General features: G+C 35.3%; 1 protein-coding gene across 20 annotated transcripts in view; it reads right to left on the bottom strand.

Annotated features, from left to right (window-relative positions):
- The window catches only part of CDK8 (cyclin dependent kinase 8), a 124,951-nt gene that overhangs the window by 16,149 nt on the left and 89,987 nt on the right, over nt 1-18,815 (bottom strand). For 16 of the 20 annotated variants that reach the window (XM_008537023.2, XM_008537024.2, XM_008537025.2 and 13 more), the window contains 2 exons: nt 6,526-6,583; nt 4,059-4,190 (listed from right to left, as the gene is read on the bottom strand). In XM_008537023.2, coding sequence (XP_008535245.1) covers nt 4,059-4,190; nt 6,526-6,583 — 190 coding nt within the window. Of the gene's footprint in view, nt 1-4,058; nt 4,191-5,351; nt 6,584-18,815 lie in introns of all 20 variants that reach the window. The other 4 variants (XM_070578666.1, XM_070578668.1, XM_070578667.1 and 1 more) reach the window with 2 other exon arrangements.

The following is an 18,815-nucleotide window of genomic DNA, read 5'->3' as shown; positions in this document are numbered from 1 at the left end:
CGGCCCCCAAAGTCTGTATTGTGAACAGTTGATCCTCTTTCTCTGACTCTCCTCCACTGCCCTGGGGCTACCGGGTGTATAAAGCTTGGGCCAAAAGTTGGAGATTCTTCCCTTAAAGAATATGAATGGCCTCAGAGCAAAAACTTACACATACTGGCATTTAGGGTTTTCCTAGTTAACGGCAGTTGTCTGCTGGATCACCCTAAAGTAAAGTGCCAATCTATAAGCCCCATGATCTATGTACACAAAATGCCAAAGCAGCTTTTTGTAACTTGATTCTTAAATAGGAAGAGACAATCAAGAATAAACAAACAGTTGAAGAACACTTGCCACATGGAAGGGAGAGATCAAGACATACAAATACAGAGTACCTATAAAAAAACTCAGATAATTATTCCCAGAATACAGCAAATTACAAACAATGAAAAAGCATAGCGGGCACTAAGAACGAAGTAGCAGAAAGAGAAATTAAGAATATAATCCCATTTACAATTGCAACAAAAAGAATAAAATATCTAGGAATAAATTTAACCACAGAGGTGAAAGAACTGTACATCGAAAACTATAAACATTGTTGAAAGAAACTGAAGAAGACACAAAGAAATGTAAGGCTATTCCATGCTCTTGGATTGGAAGAATCAACATAGTTAAAATGTCCATACTTTGGAAAGCAATCTGTACATTCAATGCAATCCCTATCAAAGTTCACAGAAATAGAACAAAGAATCCTAAAATTTATATGGAACAACAAAAGACCCTGAATATCTAAAGGAATCCTGAGGAAAAAGAACAAAGCTGGAGGTATCACACTCCCTGATTTCAAAATATACTACAAAGCCATAGTAACCAAAACAGCATGGTACTGGCACAAAAACAGACACACAGATCGATGGAACAGAACTGAGAGCCCAGGAATAAACCCACACACATATGGACAGCTAATTTTCGACAAGGGAGCCAAGAGCATACAATGGAGAAAGGAGAGTCTCTTCAATAAATGGTGTTGGGAAAACTGGACAGCCACATGCCAAAGAATGAAAGTAGATCATTATCTTACACCATGCACAAAAATCAACTCAAAATGGATTAAAGACTTGAATGTAAGACCTGAAATTATGAAACTTCTAGTAGAAAACATAGCACACTCTTTGACATCGGTCTTAGCAGCATATTTTCAAGTACCATGCCTGTATGGGCAAGGGAAACAAAAGAAAAAATGAACAAATGGGACTACATTAAACTAAAAAGCTTCTGCACAGCAAAGGAAACCATCAAGAAAACAAAAAGACAACCTAACAATTAGGAGAAGATATCTGCAAACCATATATCGGATAAGTGGTTAATTTCCAAAGTATACAAAGAACTCATACATCTCAACAACAAAAAAACCAACAACCCAATTAAAAAATGGGCAAAAGATCTGAACAGAGATTTCGCCAAAGAAGATATATGGATGGCCAACAGGTACATGAAAACATGTTCAACATCATTAACTATGAGGGAAATGTGAATCAAAACTACAATGAGATATCACCTCACTCCGGTCAGAATGGTCAGAATGGCTATAATTAACAAGACAGGAAACAACAAATGTTGGAGAGGATGTGGAGAGAAGGGAACCCTCATACACTGCTGGTGGGAGTGTAAACTGGTGCAGCCACTACGGAAAGCAGTATGGAGTATCCTCAGGAAATTAAGAATAGATCTACCATATGATCCAGCTATTCCACTGCTGGGTATTTATCCAAAGAACTTGAAAATGCAAAGGCATAAAGATACATGCACCCCTATGTTCATTGCAGCATTATTCACAATTGCCAAGACTTGTAAGCAACCTAGGGATAAAGAAGATGTGGTATATAGACACTATGGAATACTACTCAGCCAGAAGAAATGATGAAATTTGGTCATTTGTGACAACGTGGATAGACCTTAACGGTATTATGCTAAGTGAAATAAGTCAGAGGGAGAAAGTCAAACACCATATGATCTCACTCATAAGTAGAAGATAAAAACAACAACAAACACACACATGGCAACAGAGACTGGATTGATGGTTACCAGAGGGGAAGCAGGGAGGGAGTAGGGCGAAAGAGGTGATTAGGCTCATACGTGTGGTGATGGATTATAATCAGTCTTTGGGTGGTGAATATGATGTAATCTACACAGAATTTGAAATATTTTATGATGTACATCTGAAAGTTATATAGTGTTATAATTCAATGTTACTACTATAAAAATAAAAATGAAAATAAATAAATAAATAAATAAAAAGCATAGTGGGGGCTGGCCTCGTGGTATAGTGGTTAAGTTTGCGTGCTCAGCTTCGCTGGCCCAGGGTTCACAAGTTCGGATCCCAGGCATGGACCTACACACCGCTCATGAAGCCATACTGTGTAACATCCCACATACAAAACAGAGGAAGGTTGCCACAGATGTTAGCTCAGGGCCAATCTTCCTCACCAGAAAAAGAGAAGGCACTGCTGTCACTGTCCTCACAGATATCTGAAAAGCTTTTCTTTCTGTACAACAATATAAGATGTTATGAAAAATTAATAATCAGAGAATAATAAGGGGGTCTTGGAAATAAAAAAGACAAAGGCAGAAGAACATGAGAAGAAAAGTGGTATAAAGGATCAATCCAAGAAGTCCAACATCTGCCTATATTCAGTTTAAGAAAGACAGAAACAGAAAACAGAGAGGAGGAAATCAAGAGACTAGTATAAGAGAATCCTTCACAGACAAGGGACGTGGGATACGAACTTCAGATTGAATGTGCCTACCAGGTAGCCAGAAGATCACTGTGAAATCTAAGGGTGAGAAGTTCCATTTGTTTTCAGAAAGAAAAAAACCCAGGTAATCCACCCACGAATGAGAGTAAGATTTCCACCTGAATTTCCATTAGCAATAGTGATGCTAGAAGACAATGGAGGAGCATCATCAGATTCTGAGGGAAAATATTTTATACCTAGAACTTTAAACCCTGCCAAATAGTCAAGTATGATAAAGGCATTTTTCAGAAAACAAGAACTAGAAAATTTACCTCTAAGACCCCTTCCAAAGGAAGTCACTTGAGAATACGCTGTTGCAAAATAAAAGAAGAAATAATGAAATCCAGAAAGAAATAGATCCAACTCAGAAGACTGAAAAAAGGAAAAGCCGGACGAAACCAATCCAGAATACAGCAAAGCACAGAAGACTTCAGGATGGAGTTATCCAATAAAAGAAAAGTGGGTTTAATACCATCCTGGAGAACAAAGAACAAGTTAAATAAGCAATAAAGACACACAATAAAGGAAAAAAGAAAGGCAAATCACACAAGAAAAAAACTACTCCATAATAAAATTCAACCAAATAAAATGGAATGGAAAAGTTGTAGTAAATCAACTGTGAGAGCTGAGCACTGAATCCATTACAATATATAATCTAAGTATGAACAACTGTGAGAGTTATGGTTTGCCGACAGAAAATAAATGTTGTAAACAATGACAAAGTAGTAGTAATAATGATGATAAGGATATTACTAATATAGCTTATAAACTGAGAGATTGGTGGGGGAAGAAATACAAGAGCACTAATTTCCTAATTTTTCATAATATGGAGGTAATCACTACTATCAAAAATTGAAAAGTGAATTAAAATGTTCTAAACTTCTACTTTTTTTCATAATCTTTTTTCCTTAACTTTAAGGAGCTAATACTTCTTTTGGTGAAAGAAACATTTGTTTGAAGTTCAATGATTTAGAAATTTTACAGTGTTTATTTCTCTTTTCAAATAAAATTAAATTTAAAAAAGCTTTTTACTTAAAATGGATAATATGATCCCATATATTTAAAATTTTAAAAAATATCTATTTATCTATCATAGAGAGATGTCTAGAATGCTATAACCCTAATGCTAATGATGGTATTTCTAAGTAGTGGAAATTTAGGTTAGTTTTTGCTCTTACTTTTATAATTTTCTATATTACTTGATTTAAAAATATATAGAAATATGTATATTGTACAACAACAAAGCCAATTTTAAAATGTCACGGAATTTTAATTAGTTCTACTCACCAATAGCTTTGGTATAATGTCTCGCTCCAAGAAGTAATTCTGGGGCTCGGTACCAGAATGTTACAACTACTGGATCCAAATCTGCTAAAGGCTTCAAAGGTGAATTAAATAATCGGGCAAAGCCCATATCAGCTGTAAAAAAAATAATAATAATGTTAAGTAAATAGATATTTACAAATTTAATTGATTACTCTAATTTTACCATTGTTACTTAGTAAGATATGAACCGTGCTGAATTCTGGGAGAAAAAACACATTAAACATTTCACCCCTTTCAGAAGTCTAAATATAAAACAAGTTTGGGATCTTCATTCTTCGCAAACTAGTCACTCACTCTGCAACTGGGTCAGAGACAGGCTCTGCTGCCAGAGTCAAGGGTGAGCCTACTCCTCTGGGCAGATTTCCTTCCCTCTGCACACCAGCTTTGGGGACAGGGTTCTTACGCTGCATTTCCACTCTTTGTAGTGGTCACAAGCATGGAGAAACTAAACCTGCTCGAATAAGGCTTCCCATTATTTGTCAACAGGCCTGTTCACAGGTGTAATCAGAAGTTGACCATACAGTATGTTAACACCACTATTTTCCCCCATTTATTTGAGTTGAATTGACTAACTAAAAAGAATCATAGTATTTTTTCTAAGCTGGATAAGACTTTAAAGGTCACAGAATTCAATCACCTCTTTTTTCAAATGAGGAAACTGAGGTTAGAAGAAATTAAGTGACTTGACAAATGTCGTAAACTCATGCCCCAGAGCTGGAGCCATGGTGAGATACAGCTCGTGGCAGTTATCGTAGTTTAATATGTAGTGTGCAGCTATTCAGGCACGGCTGTTCATCCCCCTAAACCGTAATCTTCTTAAAGGCAAAAAAAGTGTGTCTTTTTCATCTCTCTATCCCTTTTAGTATCAGGTCTAGTGTTGTTATACATAGCTTTTGCTAAATATATGTTGAATGAACAATCACTATTCATACCACCTATTCAAAAATTTCAAGATTCATCCACCATTTGTTTAGTTTTGCTCTCCTAATATACATCTTTAATGAAGTAGGCCCTACTCTAATATAACTTAATCATTAAAGTTAAAAAAAAAAAGAATTCGGCAAAGAATTAAAACCATGAGTCCCATTACTAAATACTGGTTTACAGAAGAACTAATATTTCTTCTTAAATGTGAATGCTTTAAGCTGTGTCCCCCAAAACTGCCAACATCATATGTACTACATAAAAGTATAATTCCAAACTAGATTATTTTATTATATAAATTTTCCTCAAGTCTTATAGTAAAGAACACACCTGTAACTACAGATTGGCTGGGTCCTTTGTATTTCGCATGTTGTGAACTTCCGTTTGATTTGATTGGACGAAATCCTTAGAAAGCCCGTCTAAGGACTTAGGGATTTGATGATGCTACGGCAGGTACTGACAGGGCCCGGTTCTCAAAGGGCGTCAATGACTAGGAGTACTTTGAGGTGTACCAAATGTTCCCACTACTAGAAAATTTGCAAGCTTTATATCATAAAAAGTACTTCAAGAGTCTAATTAGAAGTGGAAAGTGAAACTTGGGGGAATTTATCAGGGAGGACAGGGGAAAAGGTTTAGGAACACCTAGGTTTTTCTTCGTTGGTGAAGTGGTACAAATCAGCTGATAATTCTAAATCATATTAAATCTTAGAACCAGAAATTACTATTTACTATGTTATACAGTCCCACAATCCTGCTGCCTTTAAATTAATAGAATTTAGTTACATTTCTTCTACCCACACACAAAACAAACTAAATAAATGTGACAAACACAACTTGGAAATGACAATGAAAAAAATAACCAGTTAAGATAAATAAATTTAGCTCTATCCTTATAGGTTATCAGACCAGAAATAGGTAAAATTTTGCTTTGATACGTAAGAAAACAGAGCTATCAGAAAACATGCCAAGGTACAGAATGCGTGTTAATTTTCTCCCCCCAGACAAAGGCCCACTGTAAGACAGGCTTCTTATAACTTAAGGTTCTGTACCTCTCTGGCCTCAGTGGCTTTCCTAGGTTGTCCCTCCTACTCTAGATGAGGTCAACAGAGGCATGTGTTCTGATCTAACCTGGCTCTGGTGAACAGAACTGCTGGTATAATTACTAGTACGCTGTATGCCCTTGTAACTACAGGTGAAGCTGGCTTCTAACAGGGATAGAAGCCACTCATCTCTATAGGCTATTTTTAATGAAAGCAAAGGTTTCTAAGAAACTTCGTGGCTTATTTTATAATTAGAACACTTCAGTCTCTAAAGATTGTCTGACATCTTTCAAGACTGTGAAACATTTTTCACTTTGAATGTATACTCTTTAGAAATGGCTTCAATCATACAGAACTACATGAATATATACATATTATTACAACAAAAACTAGAAGTGATATAGCTGCCTACAAAAGTTTTAAAAAAGAGTGCTACGCTGTGACTTATCAAAGATATAACATACCAATTTTTACTCTTCCTCGCTCAGGACCTTCACCCATAACTAAAATATTAGCAGGTTTCTGTGGAAACAAAATAGTGTTTTTTTTCAGTAGACAGTAGTGGTTTCTTTTAAATAGACAATAGCCAATATAACATAAATCCACCTTTAAAAAAACCTCATTACTCAAAAATTAAAATCAAACACAGGAAGTCACCAAAGAAACTTTACTTGTATATATGCAAAGCAATACGCAAACTTCAGAAGTCCATGTAGGGCAAGGCTCTTCTTGGCCCCTTTATCAGTCTGTTTTCACTACTGTGGAACATGTAACAGAAAAGTTAGAGTGTTGTGGTTCCTTCTAACTCTTTCAATCATATATGATGTCTTGCAACTTAAAGGGAAAATGAATCTTCAAAGATGATTTAATATTAAGTAGCAGGTTAATTACAGGGAAGGAGCCACCTGATAGCCTTTTTTGAAAACGCTAAGGTATGCATCTAGGTTTAAACAAATAAATTACAGAGAAACCAATTTAGTAAAGTCTTTTCTAAATGAGTTAGCAAAGTAATAGGAATTTTCCATGACCTGAACAGTTTTGAGGTGTTTATTTTTAAATAAAAAAAGGAAGCTAAGATTTAAAGTGAGATTTCATAAAAGTAGTATTTCAAACAATTTTAAAATCTCTAAAATTATACAGGATTAATTGTCATCTAGAATCTGCTATGGTGGTATTTCCTATACTAACATTTAATGGTCGTGCCCTCTTTAAGGAGGAGGAAGAGAAGGAGGGGGAGAGAGAGAAGGGAGGAGGGAGAGGGCAAGAAAGAAGCAGTCCCCGAATCTCACTCATCCTGGAATCCTGCTGTACACTCGATCTGACTTCAATTCTACCAGTCTGCTAGATGAAACTAGATTAGAACATCTTTCAAACACTGATCAAAGCCAACTTTAAAATCAAATTAAAGATTTTAATGAAGGCTGTTTACAATGGTAACCAGTTCACAGGCTTCCCTAACCATATTTAGTGATAGCCCCTATGCTATTACTGACAAAATGTAACTTATAGTATATTATTCTAACAACTACTAAAGATCAAAATTATTTTTTTATCCCTAGCAAAAAAGGAAATATATTGCTGAAATGGTAGCATATACATTTCAGAGGTTAAAAATTCCTACATTTTTTAAGGTGAGGAAACTAGGCACCAGAGAGACTACGTGACGTGCCCTAAGTATAATCAACAAGGCTGAGGCAGCCAGCAGAATTTACCCCACCTCTGAACAGCCTCATGCTCCCTTCTTAGTATATCATTCTGAAAGTAATTTTATGTAGCAAGTTTTAAAATTAATGTGCATTATTGTGATAATAGTAATGACAATGTTTTATTCAGGAAAAGTCTTCAGAACCTCTATCATCACCATACACACATTCCTGACCACTGGGATAATCGGCTAAGTACCAAAAGGAAGGATAGCACTAACAACATTCCCTGTGGGCGACCTGCAAGTGCTGCTTAGCACAAATTAAAACTGCTTTCGAGCACCATGTTAACCAGTCAACACTGGGTTAGTCTCTGCAGAGACTCTTAGAGCTCAGCCTACTTCAAAACAAAACCAGATCTCTGAGACTTGTGTAAAATGCTGAAGGCAGAGGAGGGCTTTCCAAGAGGAATCCAGCAGAATTTCTGTTTGGCTGAGGGGAAAGGCTGGCTCTCAAATCACAATGTGGACTCAGGAGGGAACTTTCATCTTTGCGCTAGAACTCTCTTCTCATGGTTCATCAGGGCAAGACTCCCTAAACATCTCCTGAGCATATTCCCTAATCTTTAACACCCTTTAGGTTCTCTTCCCATCACATCCATCTTCTGTACTGTCGCCAGGATTATCTTTCCAAAACACAAAGCTGATCATGTCGCTCCCTTGCTTCGAGTCTTCCACAGTAACATGGAAAATTATTATAAGATTAGGTGAAAACAGCAGAACACAAAATATAGATAGACTGTGACTACAACTAGATAAAAAAAAAAAGTGCTATGAGTAAGGACCATAAGAACAAAAAAGAGAGTGACAGAGGTATGGATGAACCTTTTCAAAAATTACTTTAAATGCTTTTGCTATGTTTTATTATTATTACCAAAATATTATTTTAACTTTAATTTGTCCCTCACCACCTGTGAATAATATCCAAAGCCCTTGTGATGGGATGCAAGGCACCTGTAAACTCATTCCCACCTCTCCTGCCCCAACTTCCACCACTCCATACTGCTCTGGCCACATGTTTTCAGGGTTCTGTGACTAGACCCTCACAACTATGTCATTGCTACCCCATTGTTTCTGCCCCAAAAGACCTTTGCTCTATGCTACTTGGCAAAATCTGATTCTTTTATTCCTCCCTAACAACATAAGTAATACATGAATACATTTTGATTATAAACAATTCAAACTATAAAGTCACATACTGTTAAAAGTTAAAGACCCTTTAACCACCCATCACTTCTCCACCGCATCCCAAATGCTACTCCCTTCCCCAGAGGTACAAGCTGATCAACTGGTTTGCTGTGATGGATTTTTCTAGCACTGGAGTGCTCAATCCTAAAAGATTATCTCCATAACTGGCAAATGCACAAGCACATATGGGCATCTCTCCCCTCCTTCTATTTCAGATGGAGTGGAAAAGATCTCTTTCTTACTCATTCAACAGCTGGGCCCAGATCTGAGAAGCCCCAGGACAGGTGGTATTGGTCAGCCTGCTACTAGGCAAAGGGGGAAAAAACTCCCTCTCTTGTTCTTCATTTTATTCTAGACTTACTGGACTGGTTAAGATCCAAAGTTGGGTTTGAGCATTGATGGGGAATAAACACATTCTTTGTCAAGGTGTGGCCTAGTATTGAGATCTGGGGCCAAAGCTCCAGTTAATAATTAAAAATTACTTTGCTAGGAAACTCTCTATTGCATGCTCTGAAGCAGGTCTTGGAGCTAAAAGCCATTATCAACACTACCTTTCCTTATAAGTGAAATTAAATTCAGTTTGGGCATGCTACATAGTCATAAACAAAAGAGAATGGGGCTGTGCTGTCTTAGTAACACTATTTATAAACAATGTGTCCCTCCTCACGTTATTTTCCATGGTAGCATTCCATATGCCCCAGAGCATGATATCCTGATTTAGTAGACAAATCTAACACTAAATTTGTGAATGTAATGGAAATCTCAAAAAAAAAAGACAAACACCCTAATGATCATGAATACTCTCGTCAGTACTTCTGTTTTGTTGCTTAACCAGTTGTTGGGCTCCAAAAAAAGTCATTGATATTTCCTAAAACAAGATGTTTGTACTGCAGAGACAATCATTCTTGTAGAGGCTGTTTTCTAGAATTTCTTGTGCTAGGGAACAGTACACTGATGATTGTGGCATACAGCAGGGATGGCAAACTGGTTTCACTTAAGGGGCCAACTCTGATAGAAAAGTAAGGACTGCAGGGAGCTCTATCTTGAGAAAAACAGGAATTGGGCTGATCAGGAAACCACCATTATCAACCAGAAGTATCTGACATAGGGGCGGAAGTGGTCAAGTTAACTGCAAGAACCTTTTATTTTAGGGGTGAAAATGGGGTCTTCATACGTTCACCAACGTACCAAGGCAAAATGGAGACTTAGAGTCAACAGGAAAAGCTGATTCTTCATGAATCTGTCTATGAAAAGAAGACAGCGATCCATAAGAAACCACTGTCAATGCCATTCTCCAAGACTGGTTCAGAATTAAACTTTCACAAATGTAAACAACACAACTTGGCAGCACACTTTCTAGATACTCAATGACTTTGTTTCAGTTTGGTTGTTAACCATTTTGTACTATAATACATACTGAAAAAATTAAGTAACTGATATCTAATAAATCAAAAGCAATAGGATATACTGGAGTATATGAGGAAGCCATTTGGTTTAAAACTAATTTGGCCGATCTTGTTTTTCCAGAAAGGCCTGATGTGGCCATGCATTTTATGTCTGCTTTAAACATTTACAATGTCCCAAAGACAAGAAAGATGTCCTTAAAGATAGGGATGTAGTTTCCTCCCTATATCAGCATTTCTTTAAGGATGAGCTTCTCTTTCTGGAAACTAAGGATTAATTACCGACCTGTTGTGCTCACCTTGTGACCACTGACCTGCTGTGCTGGGAAAGCAATCTCATGACTGTTGTAAAAGGGGTATTTCTGTCAGATGTGATGTATGCTCCTTGTTCCAAGACAGTATACAACCCCACTTCCTTCCGTGGGGAAGGAGGCCCCCCGGGCTACAGTCCTCAGACCTGGCTCATAATAAACTCACCCCAAATTTTGATTTATAGATTGATTATGGATTATTTGCATCTATATATATCTTATATATATATATATAATATATATATATAACATATATGAGAGATTCAAATGTGGGCAGCAAAGTTTTAGACATACATTCAGTAATTTTTAATAAATTGTTTTTATGAAATCTTCTAAGGAGCTAGGTTATAGATAGAAATTTGGAAATCCAGTGAATGAGATATGGAAGATGTCTTTATAAAACAGTTTTCATTTTTTCTTCAGAGCTATAAATTTGTATTTTTCATCTCTAATACTAAACATCTTTAAGCTAAAAGAGAAATTATCAATGTCTAATAAAGTTGTTTCTTGCCTTTTATATAAACTGGAAAAAATGTATAGAAGAATTCTTAACAAATTCTATCTGCTTCCTGATAGAAGATAAATGTTACCTGTGACAGTTAACTTCATCCTCTACAATAATAGTTCAAGTACTATACATTCATTCATTGAGTAATTCTTACTGAATTAAGAGGGATCAGGAACTAGAGATCAACAAACAAACAAACAGTTCCTGCCCTCAGCGAGGTCACAGTCTAAATTAACCGGTGGGTAAATGCAGGCAAGGAGAAGCTTCACGGAGCTGAGGACACCTGACCCGCCTGAAGTGTGAAAGACCAGGAGCTGGTCTGGAAGGTAAGGAACAGGAGACAGGGTGCCTCAAGAATTCACTAGTCCTTCTCTTAAACAATCACAGAGCTGGGTCTGCACCCTCTGTGGGGGGATGGAGGCAGCACTTAGCAGAGTGCATCACCTTTGGGCAGTATCAAAAGACATATGCATGTTTACTAGTTTTTTATTTACCTAAGAAGTCCTCTTTTAAGAAGAGGAATTACGTTCTTTGTCAGAGTTGGTGCAAATCAAGATATTTTATGAAATAAGCATTAACTTCCTGAGAGTAGCTGGGTTAATATTAGATGACATTTCCTTTCAATAAGCCCCTCATGTTTTCCAACAGTTCAGTCTACTAACTCTACTTTTTGTTTTCATATGCTGTTTAGGTAAAACAAAGTTAAACTAAAATGGTCTTTCACCAAGTTGTGAATATCATCATCAAAATTACTTTAAATAATAAACATGATTCAGATTATTAGTTTAAAATTGAGATCTTTTAAATCTATGGATTTTTAGTTTTTAAATTACAAAATTCTTCAGCTGTCCATTTTAGGCAGCTGAGGCACAGAATACTAGTTTAAGTGCTAATAGGTCAAATCTGGAACATAACCTCCTTTTTTTCGTTGACATAAAGACCTGCTTACTGTCACAGAGACTAGTACAGGCAATATTCATTTCATAACAATGGAACATGGGGGCACAGAACAGAAACTCCATGGCAACAGAAATAAACTTTCAAATTTCTAGGCACAGACATATCTTATTTGTTCCTAATAAAGAAAGTGTGTGTGTACATATTAATATATGTGTGTATATTTTCTTTCCCAAGTCTGATTTATTTAACTGCATTTCTATAAAACAGTAAAGTTTTATAACAAAGTTTAAGCAAAGAATCTAATAAAGAGTCAAGAAAAGAAAATGTAACTCTTACTTGAAGACTAGAAAAGTGAATAATATTAAGGAAATCAAATGCATCTTAAAGGAGAGGTATTAAGGGGCAGAGAAAGGATAGCAAAAATCTTTTAGTTTTCAAAATAGTTCTAGTTTCATTCATTATGAATTTAACCAAATTTACCAAAAAGTGTACATAGTTTATATTCAAATCTGAAAATCACTGTAACTCCAAATAGTACTCTAAACAACGTTAACATATGAATTTGGTAGTATAACAGTAATCAGTGAATAGCACTATTTTGTCTTCTGTCTTCCCAAGTATTATTTTCTTGACAAATCTAGATGTCTCTATATTACTTTTACTAACTGTATTGTATTCCTCTATAACAGATGGTTGTATCTCCTACAACCCCCACTTTTGGCATCAACCTTAATGATGCTCCCATTGACATTGTTTGTATAAATTATACTCCCCCTAAAAAGAAAAAATCCTGACACATATACCAGGAAATTTCCTTGGGATAAATCACAAAAAGTAGAATTATCAGATCAAATAATATCCACAGCTTTATTCTTCTAAAATTAGAATTTTGTTTTGTTATTTTAAATTTCAAAGGTAGTAAGTGCTCAATGGATATAACTAGGGAAATGAAGAAAAGCACAATGTGCTTGATGACTGAAAACAAATCATCTATAATCTCCAAACTAACAGATGACCATTATCAATATTTCAGAATATACTTTTTTGCCTTTTTTTTACTCCTTATAAAATTAAAAAATGGCATCATACTAAATATATTGTCTGCACCCTCTTTCCTCACTGTTTATCATGAAGATTTTTTTTCTTTTTTTGTGAGGAAGACTGTCGCTGAGCTGACATCTGTACCAATCTTCCTCTATTTCAAGCGGGATGAAGTCACAGCGTGGCTTGACAAGTGGTGCTAGGTCTGCGCCTGGGATCTGAACCTGCGAACACTGGGCCACCGAAGCGGAGTGTGCAAACTTAGCCACTATGCCACGGGGCTGGCCTCAATCACAAAGATGTTTTAGTCTGGAAATTACTCTTCTGATATGATCTGAATAAATCATATGGATTCATCATAATTTATATAACTCAGCTCCTATTAAACATTTAGGTTGTTTCTAGTTCCTTAATAAAAGAAACAATAATGCCATGACAAACATTTCTGTATCTATCTATGATAAATTCCTAAAATGTCAAATTATCAGGTAAAGACTATAAACATTTTTAAGGTGTTTCGATACACATTAACAGACTTTGCTCTTGAAAGGTTCAAGTATCAGTTTTGTAGCTTCAACATTGATAAAAACAATACCATTAAATGTGATAAAAACCAATCTGCAAGACCGAGAGCAATGTATACCTATATCTTATATCTATATCATAAGGTTTTATAATTTTTATTAGCTAATTGATATCTAATAGTAACAAATATTTTAATTTGGCTATCTTTCATGGATAATCATATGTTCTGATTTACACTCCGTAGGTTTGTTTTATTGAGGAAACTTTGGTTATTAAGCTTACATATTCAAATCAATTCTCTATATTTTAGACAGTAAAGGTATATTCAATTATTTTTGCCATTGTTCTAATATATTACTTTCCTCTTGTTACTAATTTTACATTTTATATTCCGTAAGAATATTTTTACTAGTGTTTTTACATTTCAGCATACCTATCACATCTTTAGTGATAGTTGTCAATTCTTGAATAGTTAGCAATTTACCTCCAGTTGTAGGTGGAACAAATATCCCAACTTTTAAATATACATTTTACATCCTATGAGCCATGTGGGATTTAGTGTAGTTTTAAAATATAAGTAACAAAAAAATTTTATTATAGACAAAAAAAATACTTCTCCCGAATGACATTAAGGAGTGATGCCCTTTTCAGTTGTGAAATAATTTCTGGTTTATTATATAATAAGTTCTCATAATAGTGTGAATCTATTCACTCAATTTTGTTAATACTTCTGATACTTTTGAAAAACACGTTTTTCTTCCTTCTAGAATATAATACGTGGTCTTGTAGAAAAGTTAATTTTTTCGAATATGATTGAGAAAATACAACTCACTACCCAGACTTAATCATAATTTTTGGTATACTTTCTATTGTTATCTACTTTTTCACACAGATTTTATTTCCATTATAGTCATCCCTAGGTTTCCACAGGGGATTGCTTCCAGGACCCCTGCAGATACCAAAATCCACAGATGCTCAAGTTTCTTATATAAAATGGCATGGTATTTGCATATAACCTACAAATGTCCTCCCATATTTTAAATCATGTCTAGATTACTTATAATATCTAATATAATGCAAATGCTATGTAAATAGTTGTTACACTGTATTGTTTAGGAAAAAGCGACATGGAAAAAAAAGTCTGTACATGTTCAGTACAGACACAACCATCTTAGGTCTTTGGATTCCTGGTTGGTTGAATCTGCAGATGTGGAAACAATGGATATGGAAGGCCGACGGTATTTTGTAGTCTGCTTTTTCTCTTAACATTGTAACAACATTATTTAAACTTACCATAAACATAATTTTAAATGACTATACAATAGTTCATCTTTTCTACATGTCATAATTTGGTCAATTACTTTCTAGTTGTCAAACATGCAAATTGTTTTTCAATTTGTCCTTATTAATAATGCTGTGATGGTCTCTTCACCATTTTTATACTATCCTTAAGAAAATTTGCTAAAAGTAGGATTGCTAGATCAAAAGGAATCAATATTTTTTAAAGTTCTTGATAATTCTCATTTTCTAAGGTTGTAATTTATGACCAAGCAGTGAGTGTTCATTCATTCAACATATTGAGGGCATGTCATGTATCATGCACTGTCTCTGACATGTGATAGTGGGTAACAAAATAGATATGGTCCTTGTCTACATGGAAGCGAGGCGTTAGAAAAGGTAAACAAATAGATTAAAAATTACAAAGTGTAATAAATGCTATGAAAGAAAAAAATTTCATTAAAGAGAATAATGGGGGACCTACTTTGAATCAGGTGGTGAAGAAGAAAAAATGGGGGCACTACTTTGGATAGGGTAGCCAGGGACGGCCTCTCTCAGGTGACATTTAAGCTGGGACCTGAGGGATGAGAAGGAACTAGCCACAGGAAAGGGTTACTTTTGTATGTGTTATGTAAGTGGGTGTAGGCAGAAGAAGTTTTCAGGCAGAAGGGAAAACAAGCAGGCTCTGAGGTGGAAAATAGCTTGGTGTAGTCAAGAAGGCATTTGTGAGTAGAGCATGATATATAGGGGTACTCTGGCAGGAAATGTGGTGACAAAGATAGGCGGGGGCCAGATAATACAGGGTCTAGTTTGCAGACAAAATGTCCTTATATCTTGAAAATGAAAATTCAGAAAGAGTTTTAAGCAGGGAAGTGACAGTTTGACAACAGTAACCTAAATGTTAGTTATGTGCCAGGTCCTCTATACAGATTAATTCATTTAATGCTCAGAAAAACTCCATATGAGTAGGCATCATTATTCCAATTTATAGATGAGATGAACAAAGCCAGAAACTGAGCTAGTTCATATTAACCATCTCACACTGGCTCATCAGTAGCAGAACTAAGGTTTAAATGCAAGCCATCTGGTTCCAGAGTCTATCCTCTTAACTACTGCATTGTACTGCCAGTGTGGAACTGAGTACTATCATTTGACAAAAAAGACGATATTTTCATTTGAGAAAATGGCATCTCCTAAACATTACTGCATTACTTTGCTAGTGAAATTGGACTTTTAAAACTACATATTTAAACACACATACATGTGTTACACATATATAGTAAATTAATTGCTTATATCATGTGTGGTCTTTTGGTTAGTTGGTGTTTTTCTTAACAACTTCTATGATCTTTTTTTTAATATGTTTCTTTTTCTAATATGTTTCAAAAGTTTTTCTAGTATTTTGTTTGCCTTGCAAACAACTGGTCTGAAGCTATATATTTCTGCTTACTTGTATGATTTCAAAGAATTCTGACATTGGGATATTTCTTGCAATTTGCAACAGATGTATACATTTAACTCAAGAGTATCTTTTTTATTTCCAAACTATATTTTAAATGGGACATTTTTCAAAAGATGATATCTAATAGTTAAGAAAACATAATTCTGCTTTTATTTCTAGTTTTATTTTATTGTGTTTTGAGAGATTAACGTAGAATGTGTGCCTTTGTGAATACCTGCCATGTATATCTTTATCTTATAGTAGACACTGAACATTTCCAGACACACAATTTTTTGAGTGAATGTTTATTTTAAAAATCTATTCTTTTATATAGCCCCAAATGCCAACCAACTCTATTACATCACATTGCTTTAGTCTATAATTTTATTTCATTCTTTACTTAAAAATTTCATCATAATCTGATAGAAAAATGGCAAGGTATGTAATTACATATTTCTATTCCTTTTTGTACAACTGCCAAGTTGAATAAACTACAAATTCTTTGCTTTTAAAGGATTATTTTAATTATTCTGCCATTATAAAATGTTTCAATCTTTGGAAATAAAATAGGCTTTATCTGATACTGTAACTTTTTTTCCTATATTCAGACACAGATTTTAGACCAATAGTTCTCAACATTTGTCTTCCCCTAATCATTTGAGGAATATGATGGACTTCTTCAGAAGATGAGGAATTATAGTTACATGATTAAGAATAAGGCTCAAAGGAATAAAAACCACATGATCATCTCAATAGACGCAGAGAAAGCATTTGACAAGATGCAACAGCCATTTATGATAAAAACTCTGAACAAAATGGGGATAGAAGGAAACTACCTCAACATAATAAAGGTCACATATGACAAACCCACAGCCAACATCATACTCAATGGGCAAAAAGTGACCGCCATCCCCCTGAAAACAGGAACGAGACAAGGATGCCCTCTATCACCACTCTTATTTAACATAGTACTGGAGGTTTTGGCCAGAGCAATTAGGCAAGAGAAAGGAATAAAAGGAATCCAAATAGGGAGGGAAGACGTGAAACTCTTGCTGTTTGCAGACGACATGATCTTATACATAGAAAACCCCAAAGAATCCATTGGAAAACTTTGAGAAATAATCAACAACTACAGCAAAGTTGCAGGGTATAAAATCAATTTGCATAAATCAGTAGCATTTCTATACTCCAGTAATGAACCAACAGAAAAAGAACTCAAGAATACAATACCATTCACAATCGCAACAAAAAGAATAAAATACCTTGGGGTTAATTTAACTAAGGAAGTGAAGGACCTATATAATGAAAATTACAAGGCCTTTCTGAGAGAATTGGATGACAACATAAGGAGATGGAAAGACATTCCATGTACATGGATTGGAAGAATAAACATAGTTAAATGTCCATTCTACCTAAAGCAATCTACAGATTCAACGTCATCCCAATCAGAATCTCAATGACATTCTTTAAAGAAACAGAACAAAGAATCCTAAAATTCCTATGGGGCAACAACAGACCCCAGAATTGCTAAAGCAATCCTGAGAAAAAAGAACAAAGCTGGAGGCATCACAATCCCTGACTTCAAAACATAGTACAAAGCTACAGTAATCAAAACAGCATGGTGCTGGTACAAAAACAGGTACACAGATCAATGGAACAGAATTGAAAGCCCAGAAATAAAACCACACATCTACAGACAGCTAATCTTCGACAAAGGAGCTGAGGGCATACAATGGAGAAAAGAAAGTCTTTTCAACAAATCATGCTGGGAAAACTGGAAAGCCACATGTAAAAGAATGAAAATTGACCATTCTTTTTCACCATTCACCAAAATAAACTCAAAATGGATCAAAGACCTAAAGGTGAGACCTGAAACCATAAGGCTTCTAGAAGAAAATGTAGCCAGTACACTCTTTGACATCAGTATTAAAAGGATCTTTTCGGACACCATGTCTTCTCAGACAAGGGAAACAATAGAAAGAATAAACAAATGGGACTTCATCAGACTAAAGAGCTTCTCCAAGGCAAGGGAAAACAGGATTGAAACAAGAAAACAACCCACTAAGTGGGAAACAATATTTACAAGTCATACATACAACAAAGGTTTAATATCCATAATATATGAAGAACTCACACAACTCAACAACAAAAAATCAAACAACCCAATCAAAAACTGGGAAGGAGACATGAACAGACATTTCTCCAAAGATATACGGATGGCCAATAGGCACATGAAAAGATGTTCATCATCACTGATCATCAAGGAAATGCAAATCAAAACTACACTAAGATATCACCTTACACCCATTAGAATGACAAAAATAACCAAAACAAATAGTAACAAATGTTGGAGAGGTTGTGGAGAAAAAGGAACCCTCATACACTGTTGGTGGGAATGCAAACTGGTGCAGCCACTATGGAAAACAGTATGGAGATTCCTCAAAAAATTAAAAATAG

This window comes from Equus przewalskii, chromosome 16 (assembly GCF_037783145.1).
Source record: "Equus przewalskii isolate Varuska chromosome 16, EquPr2, whole genome shotgun sequence".
NCBI classification, from domain to species: domain Eukaryota; kingdom Metazoa; phylum Chordata; class Mammalia; order Perissodactyla; family Equidae; genus Equus; species Equus przewalskii.
Note: the sequence above shows the minus strand (reverse complement) of the source record. Positions and strands in the feature narration are given on the sequence as shown.